A 23,061-nucleotide genomic window follows, 5' to 3' on the forward strand; every position below is an offset into this window, starting at 1 on the left:
CCACAACCACCAGGACGGCGGTGGTTTAACCACACACACGTAGCTGAGGCCTGTTGCACCTTCTGAACTCAAATATTCAAGGTGATCAATGCCAAGCCAGCAATGAATCACGTGTGGAATAACAATGACAGTCTTAGGAAGCTTTCACTGCACAGCAAGGGCAATGGCTGACCTCACTATTGATGACGTCAAATCTTACATGAAAAGAAGTTGAATCATCCCCCAGTGAAAGTTTATTTCCACTGGTGTTGCGCAAAAAAAAAAGAGAGAGAGAGACAAACTTGAATGAAACAGTGAATGGAAAGAGAGAATGAATAACAGCAGCTAGGTGTAAATTATGAGCAGCTGTGCTTTTCTTTCTTTCGGAACGGAAGCACGTGGAAAGGGTAGGCACTAGGACCTGCAGTGAGCCACACAGGAGGGAGGGAGCAGCTTTGGGACTCCTCTTACTAAACTTTTAGAGCAATCCACTTCCCAAAGAGTGTGGGAGGGAGACAGACAGAAGTGGATGGCTCGAGACCTGGACTCACAGACTTAAAAGCAGGAGCGGGATTTAGAGTTTGGGATAAGTCTGCCCCCGGCCTGGAGAGAGTGAGGTGGAATATAGCAGAGTTTATCTGGAAGTTTTCACTCACTGGGGAGGGAGGAGAAGGAGCATTAACAAGGTGGTGAGTCCTACCTTGTTTGTTTAAAACTCTTAATTAAATATGGTGTGAGTGCATGTAGCCTGTGCGCGCGTATGTGCATATTATACAGAGAAACAGAGAGGAAGAAAAGAAAGAAAATGGGTCTCTCTCAGAATATTGACTTTAAAGTTTTCTTCATACCTGTCATTAAGTGAAAGTGGAGCTTCTGAATTGAGATTGAGCTGAGCAGCAGCAGTCATTTGGTCCTGTGTTTGAGAGTGGGGGGGGGGGAGAAAATTCCAGTTGACTACAACACACAGGAGGCACTAAGAAAAGTTCAGTTGAGTGATGAATGTAAAGTTTGTGTTGCTCTGTTCTGTAAACAGTCTCGGTCAGATACAGCACAGTAGTTTTCCAGGTATGTGTAGATGGAGAGAGGGAATGGAAGAGGAGAGGGTGAAGAGGTGAGGATTACAAAAAAAAAATAGGGGGTTCTCTAAACTTCAATGGGAGCCCGTTCACTGTTCAGAAAGCTCCTGGGACATCAGGTTACCTTCTTTCTCTCCCTCTATCCCTTTCTTCTATCTGTCTGTCTGTCTCTCTTTTCCTCTCTCTCTCTCCCTCTTTTTCTATCTGTCTTTCTCTCCGATCATGTTACACAACCCTCAAAGGACTTGTAGATTCTGATGAGCTCCGATGTCCAACGTGAAGTATGTTTCTGAGGTTATCCTCACGTCTGGGTGGGGCCTGCTGCTTGTACATAGGTGTGCATTGGATTATTTTTTGAATATTTTGACATGTATATTTGTGTGTAATTGTGTGTGTGTATGCAAGCGTGTGTGCTAAACACAGACCTCATGCCTGCCACTCCTACCAGGGAATTCCTTTCGGGCTTTGACAGGGGAGGAATGTCACCATGGACCAGCATTTACGCACACAAACAAACATTACTCACTCAAAGCTTCAACGGTGTCCTGTGGGTGCAGTTATTTCGTTAGACCTGTTGTGTTAATTTGATGTGATTTGAATATATTGAAAAAGACATTAATTAAAAATAGGTGTCGTTACAGGTGAGTGTTTACAAGATGTGTCAGTTTTATTTCTGTCACATGCACTTATCTGTACATCATCAGCTTCCACAGTGTTGCGCTGTACGTATTGTATGCACATTTCTGTCGGATAAGAAAACATATCCAAAGCATAGTCAAGCCAGTAAAACTCCCTAAAGAGAAAAGGTGCTCCAGTCTGTAAAAAAAATAAAGAAAAAAAATTGTTTTAAAATTGTTTACGAGCTTCAGTTTTGCTGGCTGGAGGGGAGCGGACTGTACTGTCATCACGTCTCTGTTGGTCCACAGCGGAAGTGGACAGAGAGAGCTGCAGCAGCCTGGCTGTATATCTTACATGACATCTCAACAGATACTGCACTAGTGCACTTTGCCCATGTGGTGGTCACACACAGGTTACTTTGCATCACACTCACTCAAAGTTGAACTGAATTTTTTTTTTTTAAGTACATATTTTTGTTGCCTTTATCAGCTAAACAAATTAGATGATCTGTGTCCTGTTTATGGGGAGAATCATTTGCCAAAAAGAAAGCAAATTATATTTTCCATCACTTGGTCTCCTGAAGGCCGTGCAATCAAGCCATCTGCAAAGTTGGAAAATGTTCTTACATCAAGCCAATCAAAACATTTCATTGTCACTTGGTTGTTGTAGCGGAGACACTGACTGGCAACCAAAGAACCGTGAATGGTCAACCACGGCAAATAAACACAATAGACAGATCTACCTCTTATATCACACTTTTGGCTCTCTGAATAAGTGGAGTAGTTGCACTTTGCCAACATCAGCTTGTCATCTTTAAACAGTTTAAACACTTCCACATGTCAAAGGTGGTTATTTTTAGATATGGACATGGAATAGTACAGTCCTTTGTTGAGACACCGCCACTGTAAAATTGACCCTGTGCTGCTCCTTTGGCATGTAGTCTACCTTTGTTTGTAGTGCACCTTGGCTCCACTTTTGTCAGGCCTGAGAGTCATCCAGGAGCTAGCAGACCAAAAAGACATTTGTGATACAGCTTCTTTATTTCCAATTTGATTAACCAAATTTATTTTTTCTCTCAGTTTTCCATGATTTTCTCCAAATGACATCACTAACTTTGATTATCGTTACAGTATGAAATGCTCATACTTGTATTTTTCAAACCTTGAGGTGGAGGGCAGAAAAAAAAATATCATGGATAAGCTACTTTGTGTATGTGTACAGAGGGCAGTGCTGTTTTCCCCTGCAGACAAAGATGTCTGTGATTATTCATGACCCTCTCAGGTTTCCCTTTGAAGCTGAATTACAGCTTTCCCTATGTTAGCACCAGTGTATTTGTGAATGCATGTGTGTGTGTGTGTGTGTGTGTGTGTGTGTGTGTGTGTGTGTGTGTGTGTGTGTGTCATGTGAGAGACAGAAAGATGGAGAGAGCAGGGGAAAGAGATAAAGGGTAACACTTGAAAATAGGGTACATAAATCCTCAGTTGCTGCTAGATGTTTACTAAAAATGCATTTGTTTGTGGCAACAACATTATAGTGGGTTTACTTTTCCTTTTATCCTGAGAAAATGTTCTTATACACATTTTGTGAATGTTTTTACACACCAAAATGATTGTTACAATTTATTCTACTGTAACAATGTCCAATTATTTATTGCACAACTAACAAGACATTTTTGACAATTTTAAGATAGAACCTGTACCTAATTTATTCAACACTGGCACAAAATGTTCATGTTTAAATTTGGATAAATTACCCAATGGTACTTTATGAAATAAGAATAGCACAGGGTCAGAGCAGCTCATTGGAAGAAGAAGAATCTAAGGCAATATTGTGTCTATTAACTTACTGAGGTTAAAGCAGAAATGCCTCATTCTTAATGAAGCCAGGTAGCACTTAATCACTGTAGACTTATTCAGCTAAAACAGCATGGCTAGAGGAAACTGCTAGACAGTGGCTGATAGATGCTTCTTATCCATCTACATGCCTGCAAGCAACAACCAGAAGTTGTTTCTCATTCAGAAACAAGAGCTATACAGTCATTACAAGATGTGTTTGGATTTGTTTCACTCACCCCTGTGTGACATGACGCGATCTCAATCATCATGCAAATCTGTGAAATTGCACTCATTCAGACTGTGACAGGAAGAAGCTCCACCCCTAAAACACATAAAGGACGGAATGATATGAGCTGTCTAGACTGTGGAGTGTTGTATAGGACACCTGGGCAGCGACAGGCTGCGACAGCACACCTGGACTGTCAATTTAACTATAGCTCTTTAACCTGAGGCCCTAATTCCAACCACACCAACCCCTTAAACCATAAAGCAAGCCTGTCTTTTAGAGATACAGCTCTACGAAACCACATCCCCTGCGGTGTGGTGGTGGTAGTGTAATGATTGTCAGAATTATATTCATAGGCAATTTCAATTAAAGAATTGAGGCTCTACATTTATTCACAGTGGAGGTAGCAGGTGTACAAAGAACACTGTCACCTTCACTGTCACTGCCACACCAGAGACCATTTACATCCAGAGTCCTGCCTGTGGTTAGGTTAGGGCAACAAGAGCACTTTGGTTGAGGTTAGTGAAAGATGATGATTTTGGTCAAATCATGTAAATAAACACCTAACGTCACTATGAGTACAGTGCTGTCAGCATCTAAACGTAACCATAAAAAGTAAAAGATTCAAATGCATGTGCTGTTGGAAATTAAGAATCACTAGGAGACAGGGTTTTATTTTGCAGTCACTCTAAAACGGAGTCATGAAACATGAGTGTTGACAAGCTGTCCTATACTACACTGCTCTGCACATTTGTTCCTAGACAAAAATGTAGCTTGACATGAGTACAGTACATCTAACATAAAAAATGCGGCTCAGTGCCAGCTGGCAATACAACATTTTTTATTGTTTGTTCACAGACCGATCGTGCCTTATCTCCCTGTGATACACAATTTCTTATCAGACCACAAAATCTTGAGGCAGACTAATGAGCTGGAGTGATCTGCCAGTTAGACACAGCGGTTAATAGCCCCCATTAGGATACTGTTTATGTAAACACTTGTTCTCGGTTAATGATGGCAGTGTCTGCAATACCCACAGACCCGATCTGTGTTCTGCAAATGCAGGAACTTCATCTGTTCTGCAGGAGGGAGCTACACAAACAACATCTCACCCCAGTTCCAAGAAAACTGACTTTAAGAAGTACTCTGCTAGTTAAACTGATGCACTGGATGGTCTTTCCGATGGTGGAGAGTCTGTATCTTGCTGTAAGGCCAACAAGTGACATGCCAGTCAGGAATTTTAAGCCACATATTTGTCAAAATATATGAGTGTGAAACCTGTGTGGAACTGAGTGTGCTTACATTGAACATCTCAAATTTCAAACAAGGCTAAATCTTATTTTGTTATTTTCTGTTATAATACACTCAAGTTGTGATATCACATGTGACAATAAGGTTGGCTGGGCCAAACTGTTTTTGTCTAACCTTAACTTAGATTACGTAAAAGTTACCTTATGTTACCTCAAGAGAACCAAACATCTGATTAAGCAGACACAAACATCTTAGTACGTCTGAGAGAAAACGGTTTGAACATCTAAAACAAAGCTCCTCTGTGAGGCGAAAATGAGGGGGATAATAATTCATGGGTCAAACCATAAACCGAAGTTCGGCTTAGGTTGTATTTTGGGTCGCTAGAGCAGCAGTCTGGCACAGATCAATGCACGGAACGGGCTGAGAACATCTGGTGTAAAATGAACCAGCTGAAATGTTCTGTCTGGGTTCAGTGGTAGAGGTAAAAGGTCAGAGTTTGGACCTGGGGGTTACGTCTGTGTTTGTGGAGGTGGATGGGGATCTGGAGGTCATTCCTGTTGACATTTCCTTTACAAACAACTTCTCAAAATGTTTGGGAGAAATTTTATTCATTAGAAATCACACCTAACATTGTTTGACATTCGTAACCCGCTGGACTTGGACAGAATGGTAGTCCGACATGAGCAGGAATCTTTTGTCCCAGCACCTTCTTCCCATATGGACCTGTTTTTCAGACGCTGTACAAAACCAAGAATAATGCACCGCTGTGTTTGGACTTCTCCATACATAGAAAACTGAATCCAGGACTGTTAATGCAAGTCAGCCTTTGTGTTTGACAGTTGAAGATCTGATTTCGGCAGGTGCTCCATCAAAGGGTTTATGTTTGCCTGTGTCTGCGTGTTTCAGTTTCTATGGCTGTGCACTTGTGCGTGTGTGCACTGTATATGCTTCAAAAATGACAACTAAATGTGCAGACATGCCTGCTCATTCCACATTAAATGCCTCTATGACTCTCAGCTATGGTCTGCTCTCCTCTCATGCATGTGCACGCAGTTCAAAGACACAGTAGCTGATAAATCACCAAATTACAGGGGCCGTGCCTATTGCTAGAATAACAGTGTTGTGGTCTTAATCTGTTGACTTAGTGTGCGCCTGCTGTTTTGAATTGTTTCACCGCAGTGCAATCCTTTTTTTATGTGCGTCTGTGTACATTTGGATTGATGTGATGACACTGTCTCACTCTCGCTTTCTTTCCCTTTTATCCCAGTAGGTAGGTTGCCTATAGCTTGCCTGGACATGAAACTCTCCCTTGTTACTGTCAAAAGAACAAGGATCCTTGATCTTTTCAAATATTGAAATTTGCACCAAAAGCTGAAAAAAAAAGAAGATGAAATTAACCTTTGCTGATTTACACTTTGTTGAGAATGTGTGTTTATTTGGGCCATTGAATAATCTGCTCTTACAAATTGGGAGTTATTTAGAGAGATAAAGTTTACTCAAGCGGAGACAGTAACTGAAGAAATAGAACTGCAAACCACTCTAACACTGGAGGAATGTGGTCTGTACATGTGTATGAGTAAAGCGCATGTGTGTACATGTGGATATACATGTGTGTTTGTGTTGGATACGCATCAAACACACACACACACACACACACGCCTTAGCCCCAAGGATACAAGTGAAGGCACTCGTTATGCACTTATTTGGATTATGCTGATTTGGGAATACACAATAAGCAGGAGGATGAGCCACTGGCTAGTCATAACCAGGAGCAGAAAATTAATAAGGCGTCATTGTTCTTGGAGTTGACTCAGCAAGACATGATCCCAAAAACTACCACTTTTGCCTTTAAACTATCCGTTTTATCATCATGTCATCAAGTTTTGTTTTAGTTCGACCTTGTAGATTAATAGTCATGGGGACTTTTTCGGGGGGATGACGCAGTAGGAAGCCATTTCTCTCAGCTGGATTCTCTGTTAAGTCTGTGCATCAAGCTCCACAGTAAGTATTAATTTATCTAAACCCCCCACGGCAGGTCACATACACACATGAACGCACATGCAAGACCGTCTGGAAAAGTAGCCACTTCATCTCTTTCACCATAGCTCTGCTCGCACACTGAACATGGCATGCTGGTAACAGACAGAGGATGGGCCTGGGAGGTCCCACACAAACAGGTGGTTGACATCAGCCAGAGGGAGAGAGGGAGGTGAGCAGATGGAGATATGGAGGCAGAGAGACACAGAAGCAGAGAGAGAGAGGGATGACAGAACGATATGGAGACCACACAGAACAGAAAATAGCCGGGTCAAGTCTTAAGTGAGAGGGGGTGAGACTGTAATCAAACAAATGCTGGAAGTGACGACAACATCAAATTTTTTACACTCTCAGCGGACTGAGTGCAGTTCTGACAAGCCCATCCGCAGCCGCCCAGCCTGATTTGTTGGTTTAAAAAAAAAAGGAGTAGGAGTTTTATTAGGTTTCATGTTTTGTTGATCTTTTATGATCTCAGATGAAAGATATGAAAGTGAATCATTTATCTTTTAAATTTGACGTTGTATAGAAGTACAAGTGTCTGCAGTTATGTTATATGATACTGGGAACAGCAGCCCTCGAAGCTTGAAGTGTTAATACCAGTGTACTAACATGCCTGTCATGACAATACTAACATGCAGATGTAACATACAGTACAGATGTTACCCTTGTATAATGAGTGTGATGATTTTCATCGTCATGACAGCCCCAAAAAAAGAATATTTGTGACTGACTGACTGACTGATTGAATGAACAAGTTACACCATTGGTCAGGTGAACCATCACATTACTCCACTGGCTTGCCAGCTGAGTGTTGGTATTTTCTCTTCTACAATTAATAAGCGCAAACAATCAGTATTGCAAACTTTGCAAAATGTGTTGCTATCACTAGTTTCTGGCACCTTTTTGTCCCAGATCTGCAGACTCCATGGGCAAACACAAGTTACTTTACAGAGACGAGTCACCAGCACTTCACTGCAAGCAATACTTTTTCTCTGCATCTACTATACTCAGAACGGTGGATCACCAGTTTGTTTCCCAGACGGAAGTTATGTGTTATTTGAAAGGCAAAAATAAAGATATTCTGTCACTTGTAATTTTCTGTGAGTGATAATTTTATAAGCACACATGGACGAAATTAAAGTGCAGCTGTTATTTTCTACTTATTTGTTTGGTGATTCGGACAGTCAACGTCAGGGAAATTAAATCAGGATTAAAACAGCAGAGTAGCAGCTTGGACATGGCAGTATATTGGAAGTCACAGGGCTTAATGGGCTGCATTTCAGACATTATTATCATCATTTTGTTTCTTGCACTGTACAACAGAACTGAAAAACAGAAAATGACCACAGTGTTATTGTCAGTTTAGCTGGGCTGAAACTGACTGACACAGAGCAGAATACAAATACGATCCAATGACATGAGTTTAATGAAGCAGTTCTGCCCATATGCGGGCCAGCCATACACTAGGTTTTGTTCTAGTTTCATGTGAAGTTGCATTCTGGACTGGCAAATCCTATATCTCAACATGAGATATGTGATAAGTTTTTAGATATTGTTTCACAAGATAATAGAAAACCTTGACCTGCTGGTGGTCCTGCTGGAGCAAAATGTGATCAACAAAATCAGTCTGAGTGATCCTCTTGGGGACTATGAATGTCTGCAGACAATTTCATGGCAGTCCATCCAACAGTTGCTGAGATATTTCAGTCTGGACCTATTGGCCATCCATCCAGCCATGTTGCTAAATTAGGATTTGAGGTTACTGTAGAGGGGGCTGTCAGTTAAGCATGATGGCTCTTTAAAGCCACATGGCAGCAGGACATAATCGTTCAAGTGAGGTCTTTACGTGTTTTGCTTCAGTTTTCTAGAGCGAGATATTTAATCCCTTCATGCTTCAAAGGTGCCGTGCTGGTTGGTTGACCTTTCGCCCCGAATTGCAGTGCCAAGAGAAAATTGAATTACGTTTATTTAATCAAATCCATGTAACATCAATTTAAAGTGGCAAAGGCAAAACTCAATGCAAAACTTTAGCTCAAAGCACTTTTGCTGTACTGTAATAGTCAAATTTTGTCCATTCTTATTTTCATACATTGCCTTAAAAAAAAGGAATATATGTATGGGTGTGATGCATTCAATAACATAATCCAAGGAGGAGTAATAAAACAAAAACATACATGCATATCCAAAAATCTGACACAACATATGCCCAGTCTACGGGCCCACACCCATCCTCATGGCATCAGACAGAAAACATGGGTGACTGTGTGAGCACATCCGTCTGTTTACGCCTCTAATTTGCCTATAGGTGATTCATTCACTTTCACTTCACTTCTTTTTTCGCTCTCAATTTTCACAATGTCACGCAATAAGTGTCACACGCAAATTTATATGCGTGATTACATAAAGGATACAAGCTGTGAAAGACATGTTCAAAAGCAACAGATTGACATAGGATGAGTCAAATCTAACTGAGGGTAATGACCTGGATGTGACTCACGCTCACATTAGTCAGTGAGCTGTATCAGAAACGTGACTGAGACTTGTTTCACCTGATCAATATAGATACTTTCCAGGAGGATTAGTGTCAACACAACCGAGCGTCTGCTTAGACAGAATAGAGTATTTTCAAGCTCAGCTGCTGTGGATACGCTGAGAGTAAACAAGCAATATGAGCTGCAGCAGCTCAGAGACAATTGGTGTTCTTTCTGCTGGAACAAACATCAGTGAGATATTTTTTTTTTCTTCTTCTTTTTTCTGTCATAGCTGCTGGGAGGAAAGACTCCTTTTGTCCCTCACTACTCAACTCTTTGCAACTCCCATTATTCCTCCCTTCTTCCCCGTCCTTGAGCTATTCTTTGTCTACATTTTTGACCCCCTGCGACCTTTTCCCTCCTTCCTATATTTCTATCTATCACATGCTCCTTTATTCATTGAATTCCCAAGACATCTCATTGCCCATCTGTGCCCCACCTTCTATTGCTCGTTGCCTCTCCCCATCCCTTGATATCTCTGACTCCTTGCTCTCCATCCCTCTGTCTTCATCTTTCTCTGTGGCCAGACAGGCATTCCTGCCTCTGGCCCTCCTCCTCTCATTGCTCCACTGTGGGATCTTCGATTCTCACCAGGAAAGGGGGAGTTATTACCACAGCCATGCCAAAAGATTAACCACTTGTCATGAGAAGATTGTTGAATGTCAAGGTCATAAAAACTAGGGGTCTGGAAAACATGTTAATCATTGTGTCCATTCTGCTTTCAAGGCCTAGAGGACTAACCTCCCACATCTGCTGGTCCAGAACAGGGATAGAGTGGGTTGACTGGGGATGGGCCCGGTTGGGGAGGGAAATGGAGGGGGAGAAGGCCTTTTACTAACACAGCCATGGTGTTCTGGCCATGACTTTGCCTCATTGCCCAGTGAACCTCATACCTGAAGCTCTGCTGGCGTCTAAGATAGAAACCACAAGTTTACACAGGACTGAAGCTCATTGACTGAGGATTTTTATGCAGTGATAGTTGAATTAATTAGTTGCGTCAGGGACAAATTTGTTGAACTAAGTTGCACGTGCATTTGCGAGCGCAGCCGGTACTGAAAGATGATGAACTTGTGTTTCTGAATCTCCAGAAGTGTACAAGAGGAAATAGGCCAAGACCACACAAATAAGATATTAGCTTGGCGTCATATCAGCATGCAGATGCAGCTGCCACATTCGCAACAAAAACACTGTTTTACTCTCTGAAGTGTAAGAGTCTACTGCAAGGGAGGCAGCGATACAATGTGAATGGATGTTGGGTATCATGAATGTAGGATTACTCTCGATTTTTGATCGATTACTTCAGCGTTGTTTGAAGATTGGGCTCGCTTGTGATTCCATACTGTTTTCAAAAAATAAATAAATCTATTCATTTTTCCACATGAACAATTAATTCAATCAAAACACTTGTATTACATAACATGTGTCAACAGAGAAGGCAGTTTTTTTGTTTGTTTGTTTGTTTTTCTGTTGGCTTTATTTTTCTTTAAAAAAAAAAAAAGAGAAGGTCTTGGTGAACAAAGAGCTGCATTGTTTCACAGTTTCTATTTGCTACTCATCCCTTTCTTCCAAATGCAATTAATGCTGGACTGAACATCAGCTAAAATACTGTTTATTTTGGATGTATTTCCTAAACAGCACAAGGATCCAATCTTTCCATCATGATGCATTATTGTTCGACTCACTGTAGGACAATGTGCGACAGCAGAAAAAAGGCTGAGGTTACATTCTAGACATGTCTCTGCTTTGACTCCAGTTGCCCCAGAAATTCAAAACTGACTCTGGAACAAATATTGTGCCAGAAACTGATTCAAAAGTTTTTAACCACACATCAGGGTATGCATTGCTGAAGATGTGTGAAACCTCAGTTGAAAAAAGATAATCTTCGAGCCAGAGCGACACAGCAAACGCCAAACTTAAGGCCTGTGGTTTGTGACTGTTTCTGTCTCTTGGATGGGAACAGGAGCCATGTCGATGTTAAAGTGCCTCTGAGACTTGCTACAACAAAGTGTATAGTGATTTAAAATTCACATACATGTCATTGCACCTGTTGTTTGACAGGTGGGATGGACTGAATTATTGGGTATTTACTGTCAACTAAACTACACAGATTATTTTCCCTTCTTGGCGCAACACTCTGATATTTATTTATCTTGGAATGTTTGTATTGGTAAAACAGTCAAATTAAATTATTATACATTTACAAGACGAACTCTTTCCTCTGGGGATGCTAATTGATAGTTCTATCCTATTGTCTTAAGGGAAGAAATCCCCTCACAGCATTTGAAACATTAGCCAATAATTTATAAATATTCCACAACACAAAAGGCAAACGCGCACTATGCACAGTCTTGGTTTGAGACAGCCAAATCGGAAAAGAACGAACGGGATCACATGTCCAGTGAGAAGGTTAAATTTTTCCCCAAACACAAGGAACTGATAGTGAGTGGTTCTCTTCGTGCACCTGGACATGTGTGCTTGCACAGTGTTGAAATCTGTTATCGCTGTTAGACGCAGAAACGCCGCCATGTATCCAGGAAGTTACCCCTGGCTTTTAACTGAGAGAGAAAAGATGGACATTAAGTCAGATTCCAGGAGCGGAGAGGGAAAACCTGGCTGAATGAGAGACAGACACGCTGATGGACAGAGAGACACAGACGGAGAAAGGCACGAAACAGCTGGACGAAGACGCTGGCTGGTTGCCAAAGTGCCTTCCTTTTAGTTTCCACACCTTTCCTCCCTGCTTCCCTGATATTCTCAAGATACTCTGGGAAGATACACAAGCTTTTATTTCACCACAGCTGATGAAGAGAAACACCTGTGTAAAATTTGTGATGCATTAAATCCTACAGGCGCCAACCATATACTGTATAGTCTAATGTATACTTGCTAATCAAAACAAGAAATGAAGTACAAATACACATTTCTTGATATCTCTGCTCCCACCGCATGGCACCACGTTCATTTATAGTTATATTGGAGGTAAATGTGTTTGAAATGGTTGGTCTGCTCATAAAACCTGAGACCCGATATATTCCAGAGATTTTGTTGGCAGCGTGTTAATGAGCTGTAAAAGATTCAGTGCTTGCTCAAAGTAGGCCTATCTGTCTTTGTGTGGTTGCCAGTATCAGAAAGCTGAGTGGAATAAAAGGTCAGTCCTTTTTTAAAAGGTACGTTTTGATTGAAATACTTTTGAAAATTGGAAATTTGTTCATTACAGTGTGTGTTGTAACTGCCAAGCACATTACATTTTATTGCTGCCCCCTGTAAACCCTTCATCCAAACACAAGATGATGCACATTATGTTCTTTTCTCCGTACTGTAGCAGTTGGCTATACCATAGCACATTGTGCAGTAAATGTTCTTTTGTTCTGCATATTTTGCATCATTTGTCATCGTACTGAGGAGTCAAGTGCTTTAACAGGTTGTGTGTGCTTCTCAGTTTGATGCTGCCTGTCTCTTTCTTCCTGTGTCCTGAGGCCAGAGCAGCAGAGTTTACTGTTTGAAGTATCTCTGATATACAACAGGTGCCCTGGTTCTCACAGCAAATGTCTTTAAAACCTGAGGATGAAGAGAGAGACCGGATCTGAAACTGATCTCTTTCATCTCTGCTGCTCGCATTACAACTGTCAAACATACTAGTTGATGAAAATCAAGTTTTCACCTTGTTCAAGGAAGTATTTTCTAGTTTAGCTGCAGCAAATGTAGTATGAACAGCTGTTTACTTGTCAGTAAAGACATTGGGAGTTCAGCATCAAACATCATTCCTTTACTCCCAGGTGCTGTCATCGATGCAATGCCAATGTTAACTTTGTCTTTATCATGACTTTTCCCCCACTGCGATTAGCACGCTAGCCTTATCACTTTTCAGTAGTGACTCACTTTAAACAAATTATAACCTTTTGTGTTGTAAAGACCATCAAAAAACAATCTCCATAACACACTTGCAAAACAAAACCACGTTCAGCAGCAGAGAAAACCTTGCAGGTAGCCCCTTTAACATAATGCTGTTTAATACAAGGCATGAGTTAAATAAGTAGTCAACACTTTAACTGAAACCAGAAACCTCAGTCAGCACAGAGCAACAATTTGCATTAGCATAACCACAAACATTGTGTCAGCAAGTTCCAGTTACAAGCTAGCAACATACAACATAAACAGATAAACAAAGCTAAATTATCATGTTGGTTAAGCTCCAAAGTTTTTTCCATCCATCTTCATACTTGTTGATTATTCACTGGTCTCTAATGTGTAAGTGTTTCAGAGGGACAATTCAAAAACAAACTACCAAACATAGTAGTATATTTTAACATAGCTGATTTTGCACTATGCCAAAGCAGAATGAGTGCAAAGTGAGTTACAAATTGAAGACATACTGTAGGTTTTTATCACTGAGTTGGGCAGGACTAAATCAAAGATCTACATTACATTGGGAGCTAATTTTACAATTGTCTGGAATGAAACACCACAATTTGAAGTCTGAAATGTACGGATGTGTTTCTCTCTCATATCACGTAAAGTAAATTTCAGCCTGGTATACTATCGAGAAATGATTTAATTTACATTAAATTCCATCTTAATACACTTCATTGATAGATGAAAGATGTCTTTGTTAATAGACTGCCAAATTAAACAACATTAAAATCACAGCAGTTTCCAATATATATATTTTTTTTACTAATTGTCTATGGAGCTCATACATTTCCTGGCTGTCTGACCTGTGCTGCGTATATGAGACTTTCTAAGTGTTTCCAAGAATAGCCGGCTGACAGCCCCGAAGAGCATTTGGAGAGCGAAACTTAATTGTGCTTTTAACAGGCGCTGCATGACATCATTTTCCGTGACAAAAACTCGACCCACAGTGGTGTCAGGGATGTTGCATCACTTTCACATGGTGTCTTGACTAAACTGTGACATGCAAATTGTCTCTCCACGAATGACAAGCTTTGATTGCAGTTCTTAATTGAAACAATGACTATGGAGAGAATGAAAATGGCTCTGACAAGTAAAGAGACTTCTGACGGACATGTGAACTGTTGAAAATGAAACCTTGCCTGAAGTAAGAATTATTGGGTCCATGAGGCCCAATCCTTTTACATCCTTTTTTTAAGCATTGATTAATGAACAGTCAATAAATTTCCTCTAGAGTAAATATATCCCCAAACATTTGGATGTGTGAAGTGAAGGAGAGCAAGCTGACCTGGCAGTCATCCCTCTTGGTAATTATTTCCAGTGGATGACAGGAGGAGGAACTACACTTCACTAAGTTGATGAGAGACACAGAAAAACTGTTTACCTTCCTCTGTTTTCCTCTGCATCAGGTCTCTCTGTCTCCTTTCTCTCTTTCTGTCTGCAGCTGTCAGCCTCTCTTTCTCACCCCCTCATAATCTGACGCTGTTGTCATCGCTGTGAGAGAGAGGTGTGCGTTTGTATGAGGGAACCGCTGACACGCCACTGCTGTACGTCTTTTAACAAGGACTTGTAACTAATGACTAATGCATCACACAGATAGGAAGAACCCCCATGCTAACTGTAAACTAACCTTGGGTTGATGTCAGGCAATGCTCTCCTAAACTGCTCATGATTTGGCACATCTGTCTTGTTGTCTTTGTATCACAGTCAACACATGGTGGTGTACTGTAACCACATGCCGTAATTTGGCGTCTTGCTCACACTGGCAAACTAAATGAAAACGTGTCACTGGCTAGCACAGCGCAGTCTTTACCGGTAACTGTGTGGCTGGGCTCCACTGCCTGGGGCTAAGTAATTTCTCTCTGGCTTTCCAGGTCACAACCCAGCAGCTGCATGACGTAGGTCTTCTTTCCACATACTTTCATCAGCTTTGGCAGTCTTGTTAACCAGGTAGTACCATGTGGTGCCTTGAATGCCCATGCCAACGTAGCATTGGGAAATGATGGATGACTTTGCAAATTTGAGAGATTTACAGTTCAGTAAAACTGGATAGTCTGGCTATTGTGAAGTGGAGCCTCCTTAAAGAAAGATGTTACAACAAGCCACATGCTCTTTATTTATTTTTTTATTAATTTTTTTTATCTTCTCTCTTCTCACAAACAACCCCCTTGATGCAAACTATACATGAATCATAAAAGGGTATTGAACAATGTCTTTGTTTATACCAGTGTTGTATTAATGCAGTATGTTGAGTGTTTGGAAATATGAACCATACAGTGTCTGTCATGTCTGTGGCATTTGCTTACTGTAAATGGATTTGGAATACCTTTGTCATTGTTTGGCAGGCAACACACAAGCAGGATCATCTCCTACTGACTTGACCATGTGTGTTTGTGTACTCTTAATTTTTCTGCCTGGATACTAAAGAGGAAAGCAGCTCACTGCCCCGTGCAAGTAAAATCACAGGGAGCCTCTCACACTACTTTGAGACTTCCTGTTTTATCAGTACCATATGGATATCCTTTCCCCCCATAGTCTGATACAGGATTTACTGTATGTTAGTGTGTAAAATCCATTGGACCATTTGAGCTGGTATTTTCCTGCAGGCCCAGTCAACACCCTGAAAATTTGGTTGAATTATCTAAGTTTCCATTGCAGCTAGTACGCAGTGTCTGAGTGTGTGTGTGTATTTTTCCACAAAACCATAAAACAAATACACAGCTTTGGGAGCAAATCCAAACTGCATTTATCCGTAGGAGCATCTTAGGATCTTGTGTATGTATGACGGTGTACAAGTGTGTATTCTGTATACAGTATTTATGTGAGAGGGTCACAGGGATAGCCACACATTCTGATCGAGTGCTGAAGTAATCCTATAAGTCAGAGGTGCTTTCTAAACCGCTCTGACCCTTGTGCTCCAGCGCTGCAGTGTTTACGCTGTCTCCACTGGCATTAAACACAAGCCACATATTTTTAACATTAGGATCCTCCCGGCTCACCCTGGGCCATGTAAATACTGAGGTGCCCGTCAGCCTGGATCAATCAGCTTGCTGCCTGTTTGGACTAGCTCCATATGTGTGTGTGTGGGTCTGCGTGTGTGTGTGTGTGATTGTGTGTTCACTGAGGCCAAAAGATATCACTGGTAGGTTAGTTTCAAATGATTTCAAGGGTGATTTTGCAGAAGCAATGCAAACTGACCCTGAAGAAGTTTACTACCACAATTTAAGGTGTTTCATTTCCTGTACAATTGCATAAGATTTATCTCACTATGCTCAGTATAATGGCCACTTTTAGAATGATGCAATAAGATGTGAGCAGTATTTAATATAGGAGCTTTTTGACATAGCCACTAATGGATTATATTCAGAAGCTTGTCATGGGATTTGTACGACCTTACAACTATTAAAACATAAATTCCAGTTGCATACAGATGACATCTAGGACATGTTTAAAAAGCTTTTCTCAGTAACTAGAGACTATAGTTATCATACAAATGTTACATGTGATACATTTTTCCACGATCTGAAATATAGTGGGAAAGAAGCATAAAGACACATTAAATATAAATATTAAAGTTAAGCACAAGTTGTACTAAATTTTAAGGAAATGAATAAATAAATCGAAATAGACTATATTCATTCACATACACATTTCTATACTTATTTTCCACCATATCTTGTTGACAACCAAGTATAATTCAAAGAATAAAAACTCTAGGTTTGTGGGAAAATACCTGAAAAATGATTTAAGACGCTGAGCTTCTCTCATGCAGCTGAGTTGTTGTTTGTAATGGGAACAGGGCCAGTGACATTTTGATGCGTCTCAGCTGCTTGATGCTGTCGCTGAGTTCTGGTCTGAGCAGGCAACACTGACCTCTACAGGTCATTATGTGCTACACAGGGAGGATTTCTGTTTTTATAAGGGGACCTGGGTGTCAGGATTAAATAAATAAAAAGAAAACGTTTCTTTTTTGAAAGAAGATTATCATGACTAATAGCATAATATTTGTTTTGATATCCAGCCAGAAGGCTGTACTGCTCACAGCAGTGTAATAAAATGTAACATGTTGGGGCAAAACACACACAACAAGAAGTGTTGTATTACACCAACACTGTACTAGCAAGGTGGATGTTACAGAACACTGCAGATAGGTCAAAAATACTGACACACTCTCCACATTGACCTTCTGAGTGTCTGTGTGAATTCATATAAACCACACCATCTTAGCGTGCAAGCTGTTCAACCTTGTATAAATTCCTACATCTGCATGTTAGCATGTGTGACAGTTTGTGAGAGCATGGGCTTGAATCAAATCCTCTATAAATGATGCAGATGCTTTATGTTCAGCACATTCATGTAACATCTAATGAGGTGTGAAATGCCACACATTCCATTAAGCTCTAAGAGTTAAACATTGGTGAGTGTGTGTGTGTGTGTCTGTGTCTGTGTGTGCGCGCTGTGCAGGAGATAAGGTGAGACAGTGGTAAATTGTATAATGTCTGTAAGAGCAGTGGCCACAGACTTCTGAAAATAATCTCATCTGCACACAGTGAAACATGTTTACTGTTTACTTCATGACGGTCTCATCATTGTCGTGATGCTTTTCTAAGAAAAATGAAAAGTGGATGCCCATGAAAACGATAAAGAATAGATGCTATAAAGAACGTTGAGTTTCTAATGTCTACAAATTAGTATTTTATTTAACATGGCTATTTACAAGAGAAACATTAATTTAATTGGAAAATGTCATGGAGATGAGGGTGAAAGTGGTTGGTCTACTTTAAAAAAATGATGTATCTTATCTTGAGTTTTTTTTTTGTCAAAAGATGTCTCGCAGGATATATTTAATGTTCAAAAACCACTGTTTTAAATAATTCAGTATTCAATGAGCAAAATCTATGGAAATGTCAAAGAAATACCCAACTCATATTCTGTAAATTAGATACTCTGTCTGTGAGTAAGCCTTGAATGAGAAGGGTGGACATATTTAGTTATGATTTGTTATTTGACACAGTGATTTGCATCACTAACATCCTGTATGTCCAATTAAGTTCATTTGGCCTATACTTTTTACTTAGAAAACTTAACAGTTTCATGGCATGACAAAGAAAATATACAGCCTGAATGTAAGAACCAAATCACGTCTCAGTAACATATGTGAAATGAATGAAGCTCTGAATTGTGAGTCCACATGTTTACGTTTGGTGTTTGCTCTGTCTGCGTGTGTTGCAGAGCTCTGGTTCAGGGGGTCCAGATGGCAGGCATGAGGAGTGCCTGCACTGGAGTCTGGCTCTAGAGTCCACAGGGGCTCCCACTTCAACTGGACGCATTCCACAGGTTCGCATAAATACTCACCAGAGCAACGCACAAAACAACACAATTCATATTCAGGGACCAGAGATGCTGATGGTGGTGGTGGAAATGGACAAAACAGGGCAATGAACAGAGAGAAAACACTGCTGAATTATAACTTGATCATACTAATTTACAATGTATTTATGTGAGGGTTACAACTGAATCTGAATATAAACAAATCATTCATTTTACTTTTTTAGTCATATAAACCAGATGCACTTGCAGCACAGAACTTAACACGTTTTCCAAATAGTTATACAGTTAGATCAATAATTCAAGCATTGATAAAGATGCAGAAAGAGGAAATTGTTCTTTAATACACACAGACCCCAGACCCCGTACTCAAACAAGGCCTGTAACATTATATATAACAAAGCATATATAATTTTTTACATAATAATTATAATCGGAAAATGAAAACAATAGCACACTTGAGGAGGCTGGGTGGTGGAGTCAGCTACAATAGGTGATAAGTGTCAAGTTATAATTGCGAGACTGTAAACTTGCAAGAATATAATTGAACATAGCTTGAGAATGAGCTAATCATTAAAAAGTACAGATCAAATCAAAGCCGAAGCCAGTCAGCAAGTGTAGGCATGCCCTCAGTGATCTGTCTGAACTAAGGACATGCTTCATTAGTTGATGATAGAAATGCCCTTCCTAACTTTTCAGAGCCAGAACACAAAAAGACAACAAGGAAGCTTCTTTTTCTTTCAGTAGGGCTCAAATTACAAACTTTGTGTCTGAATATGTTCCCCCCTGTTTTCACCTCAGGACGTGTGCCCATGAGGTCGTCACCACTGGTCCTGCTCCTCCTGATCGGCATCCAGGCTGCACTGAACATGGGAGGTGGATTGGCCCGGAGTGCCGGGGAGGCCGACCACAAAGCAGGACAGCAGACGGCAGCCAATCACACAGCAGGACAGCAGCAGCAGCAGCGGACAGCAGCGGGGGGCCACCTTTCTGAACACCATTCTTCACAGGAGCATCACAGGACCAGTCACCACCACAGGACCAAGAAGCACCATCGGGGAGGTTCACACACCCAGGACAGGAGCCCCGTGGGCATGAACCCTACAGCGGATTCCCCCCCCGACCCCTCCATCCCAGTGGTGGACCCCAAGCTATTCTCCAAGAGACGTTACCGCTCCTCACCACGTGTTGTCTTCAGCGAGGTGCCTCCATCACATGATGCCTTTGAAGGTGAGAGCTATGACACTGAAGGGGCGAAGGGGGTGAGGGTGAAGCGTAGAGCAGGATCACACACCATGCACAGAGGAGAGTACTCAGTATGTGACAGCATAAATAAGTGGGTGGGCAACCTTACACGAGCCACAGACATAGCTGGGAATGAGGTGACCGTGCTGCCCAACGTTACAATCAACAATGTGGTGAAGAAACAGTACTTCTATGAGACCACCTGCCGGTACCCCACGCACAGAGGCTCTGGAAACGCTAACGGGGGAAAGCAAGGGGGACGGGGTGGCAAACAAGGTTCCAAATCTGGCCGATCGGGCTGTCTTGGCATCGATAGTCGGCACTGGAACTCCTACTGCACCAACACACACATATTCGTAAGTGCCCTCACCATCTACAAGGAACGGACAGCCTGGCGTTACATCCGCATCAATGCCGCATGTGTGTGTGTCCTCAGTCAGAAGTCTTGGGCTGGACGACTGGGGCACTGACTGAGGAGGACGACTCCTGACCACTGAACTATGAACCGAGCACACTCATTTCTCCCAATCAGCCACTGCAGCTTTATTGCCAATACTGTAATCCTTCTCCCGCACCTCCAAACACACAAACTCACACACACACACTCATAAAACATACACACATACACACAAACAGCTTCATCTATCCAACCTCTTGGCCCCTGACCCTACCTCAGTCTGAGAAGTCCTGGTTGTTTTAAGTTATGATGACTGCATGTCATATTTATGGTTTATACAGTCAAATATTGAAATATATACTGTATATGTATATATACAAAATGAATTCAAGCTTTTAATGTTGTTGTTATTGTTGATGTGTTGTTCATGCTGTTATTTATTAAACACCTCAATACTTGCCTGGTTTGTTGTGTCCATGTTAGACAGTGCTAATGTTCACTTTTTTAAATTAAAGCTGATGAATTATAATTTTCATTTCAGTAGTTAAAAGTAAAAGTTAATCACAGTGGCCATCTCATCAGGCTTCAGTCAGCATAGAAGCTTTCTGTAAGGCATATTGCTTTGTAGCAAAAGCCACTGAAGTCAATAGGACTCACGGTGAAGCTGAAGCAGCAATTTAAACTTTTTGACCCTTTCTTATAGCAGCTTCATCAGGCCATTTGGGACTTGGAAAGTTTGCCACATCATTTGTGGTTATACTATGTGTCTGGCTTGAGATGGCACATGCAGATGAACAGGCCCCAACTACAGATTTTGGTTCATATTTAAACTTGAACAAGAGGCTTCAACACCACCTGGCTCAACCTGGTGTTATATGTACTCAATTTCATTTTGTTTGCTAATTCGTCCTCAAGAGAATTTTAGCTAATATAGCATGCTAATAATAATAATATTTTGGATCTTTGAATGGACTTAATGTGCTGCAATTTTATAAAATAAGACCTACAGTGCTATCCATGAGGACTGAATCCACCATTATCATGTCTCTAGGGGGACACGTCGTGGCTGCATCACATCAATCATCACAGCTCATGTTGATCATGTTGACAATAATAATTGATGCTCTACTGGAAATCATTTGATATACAGTACAATCAAGTCTGAGACCATTTTGTAGTATTTGGAAAATAATTTATATCTCTCATGAATCCTAAATGAGTTTAAGAGGGATTTAGCAATTTTGACTGAAACTCATCCGGAGATCTTATAACATGTTTTTGTTTTCATCAAACACGTTCCAATTGCTTCTATATTTCCCACACAGAATCTAGTGGTCAACCTAATGCTGAAACATTTCTCACTGACACACACATTGGCTTCTTACATTTTTATTCAAAATGTGAGAATTAGGGTAATTCACACTATATTTTGATTATTAGTGTATGTTATTGTTGAAATGACAACTTGTGTTGTACAGACAGTCTGCATTTAGAACAGACCTTGTGTGTATCAACATACCAACACTAATGTTTGCGCATGATAATTTGACATGTCATGAAATGTTTGGTAGTTGGTTATTGGTGTCTAGGGTTATAATTTGTAACTCAAAACACAGAACAGTCAATGAAAAACCTCCCTGGCCTGAGCGGTTCATTACAAATATTCTAACAAAAAGTCATGTGATTCAGTATCTAAGAAGCTTTATATCAACTCAATGGCACTGAACATACTGTCATTTCAGATGTGATTATTATTTCATTAAATTCATCATCAAACAGAGTTAGTGTAGGTAAAATGTGCAGAAAATAGTGCTTATTAACAATTTGAGATTATGTGTGGGTCATAGTGAATATCCTCAGACTTTGTGAATTACGTAGATGACTCTCCACAGGTGGAAGGTCATCTCCCAACTCCCTGGGTTTCATCAGTTGAGTGATGCAATAGTTTTGGTTTCACAAGTGGTTTTCCAGTAGTTTGTCAATGTCCAGGTATCCACTTGTCCAATAGGTGGCTGTGCACAAGTTCACTTTGCAAGAGTCCAAGGGAGCAATCTTATAGCCTTTATATCGGCCATATGTTCCTTTTAGGAATGTGTTTGTAGTTGTGTCTTTATTTATCTGATAATCAATAGTATAGATGGTTGATGATAAATACTCAAATATAAGCCATAAAAAAACAATATGATAAAAGTCATATTCAATTCAACTCATAACCACTCCACTGGGACAATCTGGCAACATGGTACAGTGGCACATATTGTAGTAGCCCATATACTTTTCATTTAGTGTGTCTCTGTTAGTGAGCTAACATTAGATATAGCCATCTGTCAGCAAATTTCGAGGTGATCCCTTGTAAACACACACACACTCCAAATGACCTAGTGAACAGACTATTTCTGCCCTGTCTGTGCTCTAAGTGATTATTAAAGTGGATGTTTGTACTTAGCTGAAGCTTCTGCATTTATTCAATGCATAATTATGATTTTCTTTCCTTGCTGTTGTTCTGTTGCATTTGGCCAGGAAAAAGTTCACTTTTATAAAGAGATGAGCTTTCAATTTAACCTTTAAATATGTACAGTACAGTATATTCACTCAAACAACAGTGTTGCTCCTGTGAGAAAACAAAAGC

At 40.7% G+C, this 23,061-nt stretch overlaps 1 protein-coding gene across 2 annotated transcripts; it reads left to right on the forward strand.

Annotated features, from left to right (window-relative positions):
* The first annotated feature begins 464 nt into the window (after positions 1-464).
* Positions 465-20,891, forward strand: ngfa (nerve growth factor a (beta polypeptide)). 2 transcript variants are annotated; one of them, XM_085782127.1, is made up of 3 exons: positions 465-668; positions 18,695-18,799; positions 19,592-20,891. In XM_085782127.1, exon 3 carries the CDS (start codon positions 19,603-19,605, stop codon positions 20,503-20,505), a length of 903 nt encoding a protein of 300 aa, XP_085638253.1. In that variant the 5' UTR covers positions 465-668; positions 18,695-18,799; positions 19,592-19,602; the 3' UTR covers positions 20,506-20,891. The 2 variants fall into 2 exon arrangements, with proteins under 2 accessions (XP_085638253.1, XP_085638254.1); XM_085782128.1 differs by having other exon boundaries at positions 470-665.
* The last annotated feature ends 2,170 nt before the right edge of the window (positions 20,892-23,061 follow it).

This window comes from Trachurus japonicus, chromosome 7 (assembly GCF_045865225.1).
Source record: "Trachurus japonicus isolate A0001 chromosome 7, Traja_1.0".
NCBI lineage: Eukaryota > Metazoa > Chordata > Actinopteri > Carangiformes > Carangidae > Trachurus > Trachurus japonicus.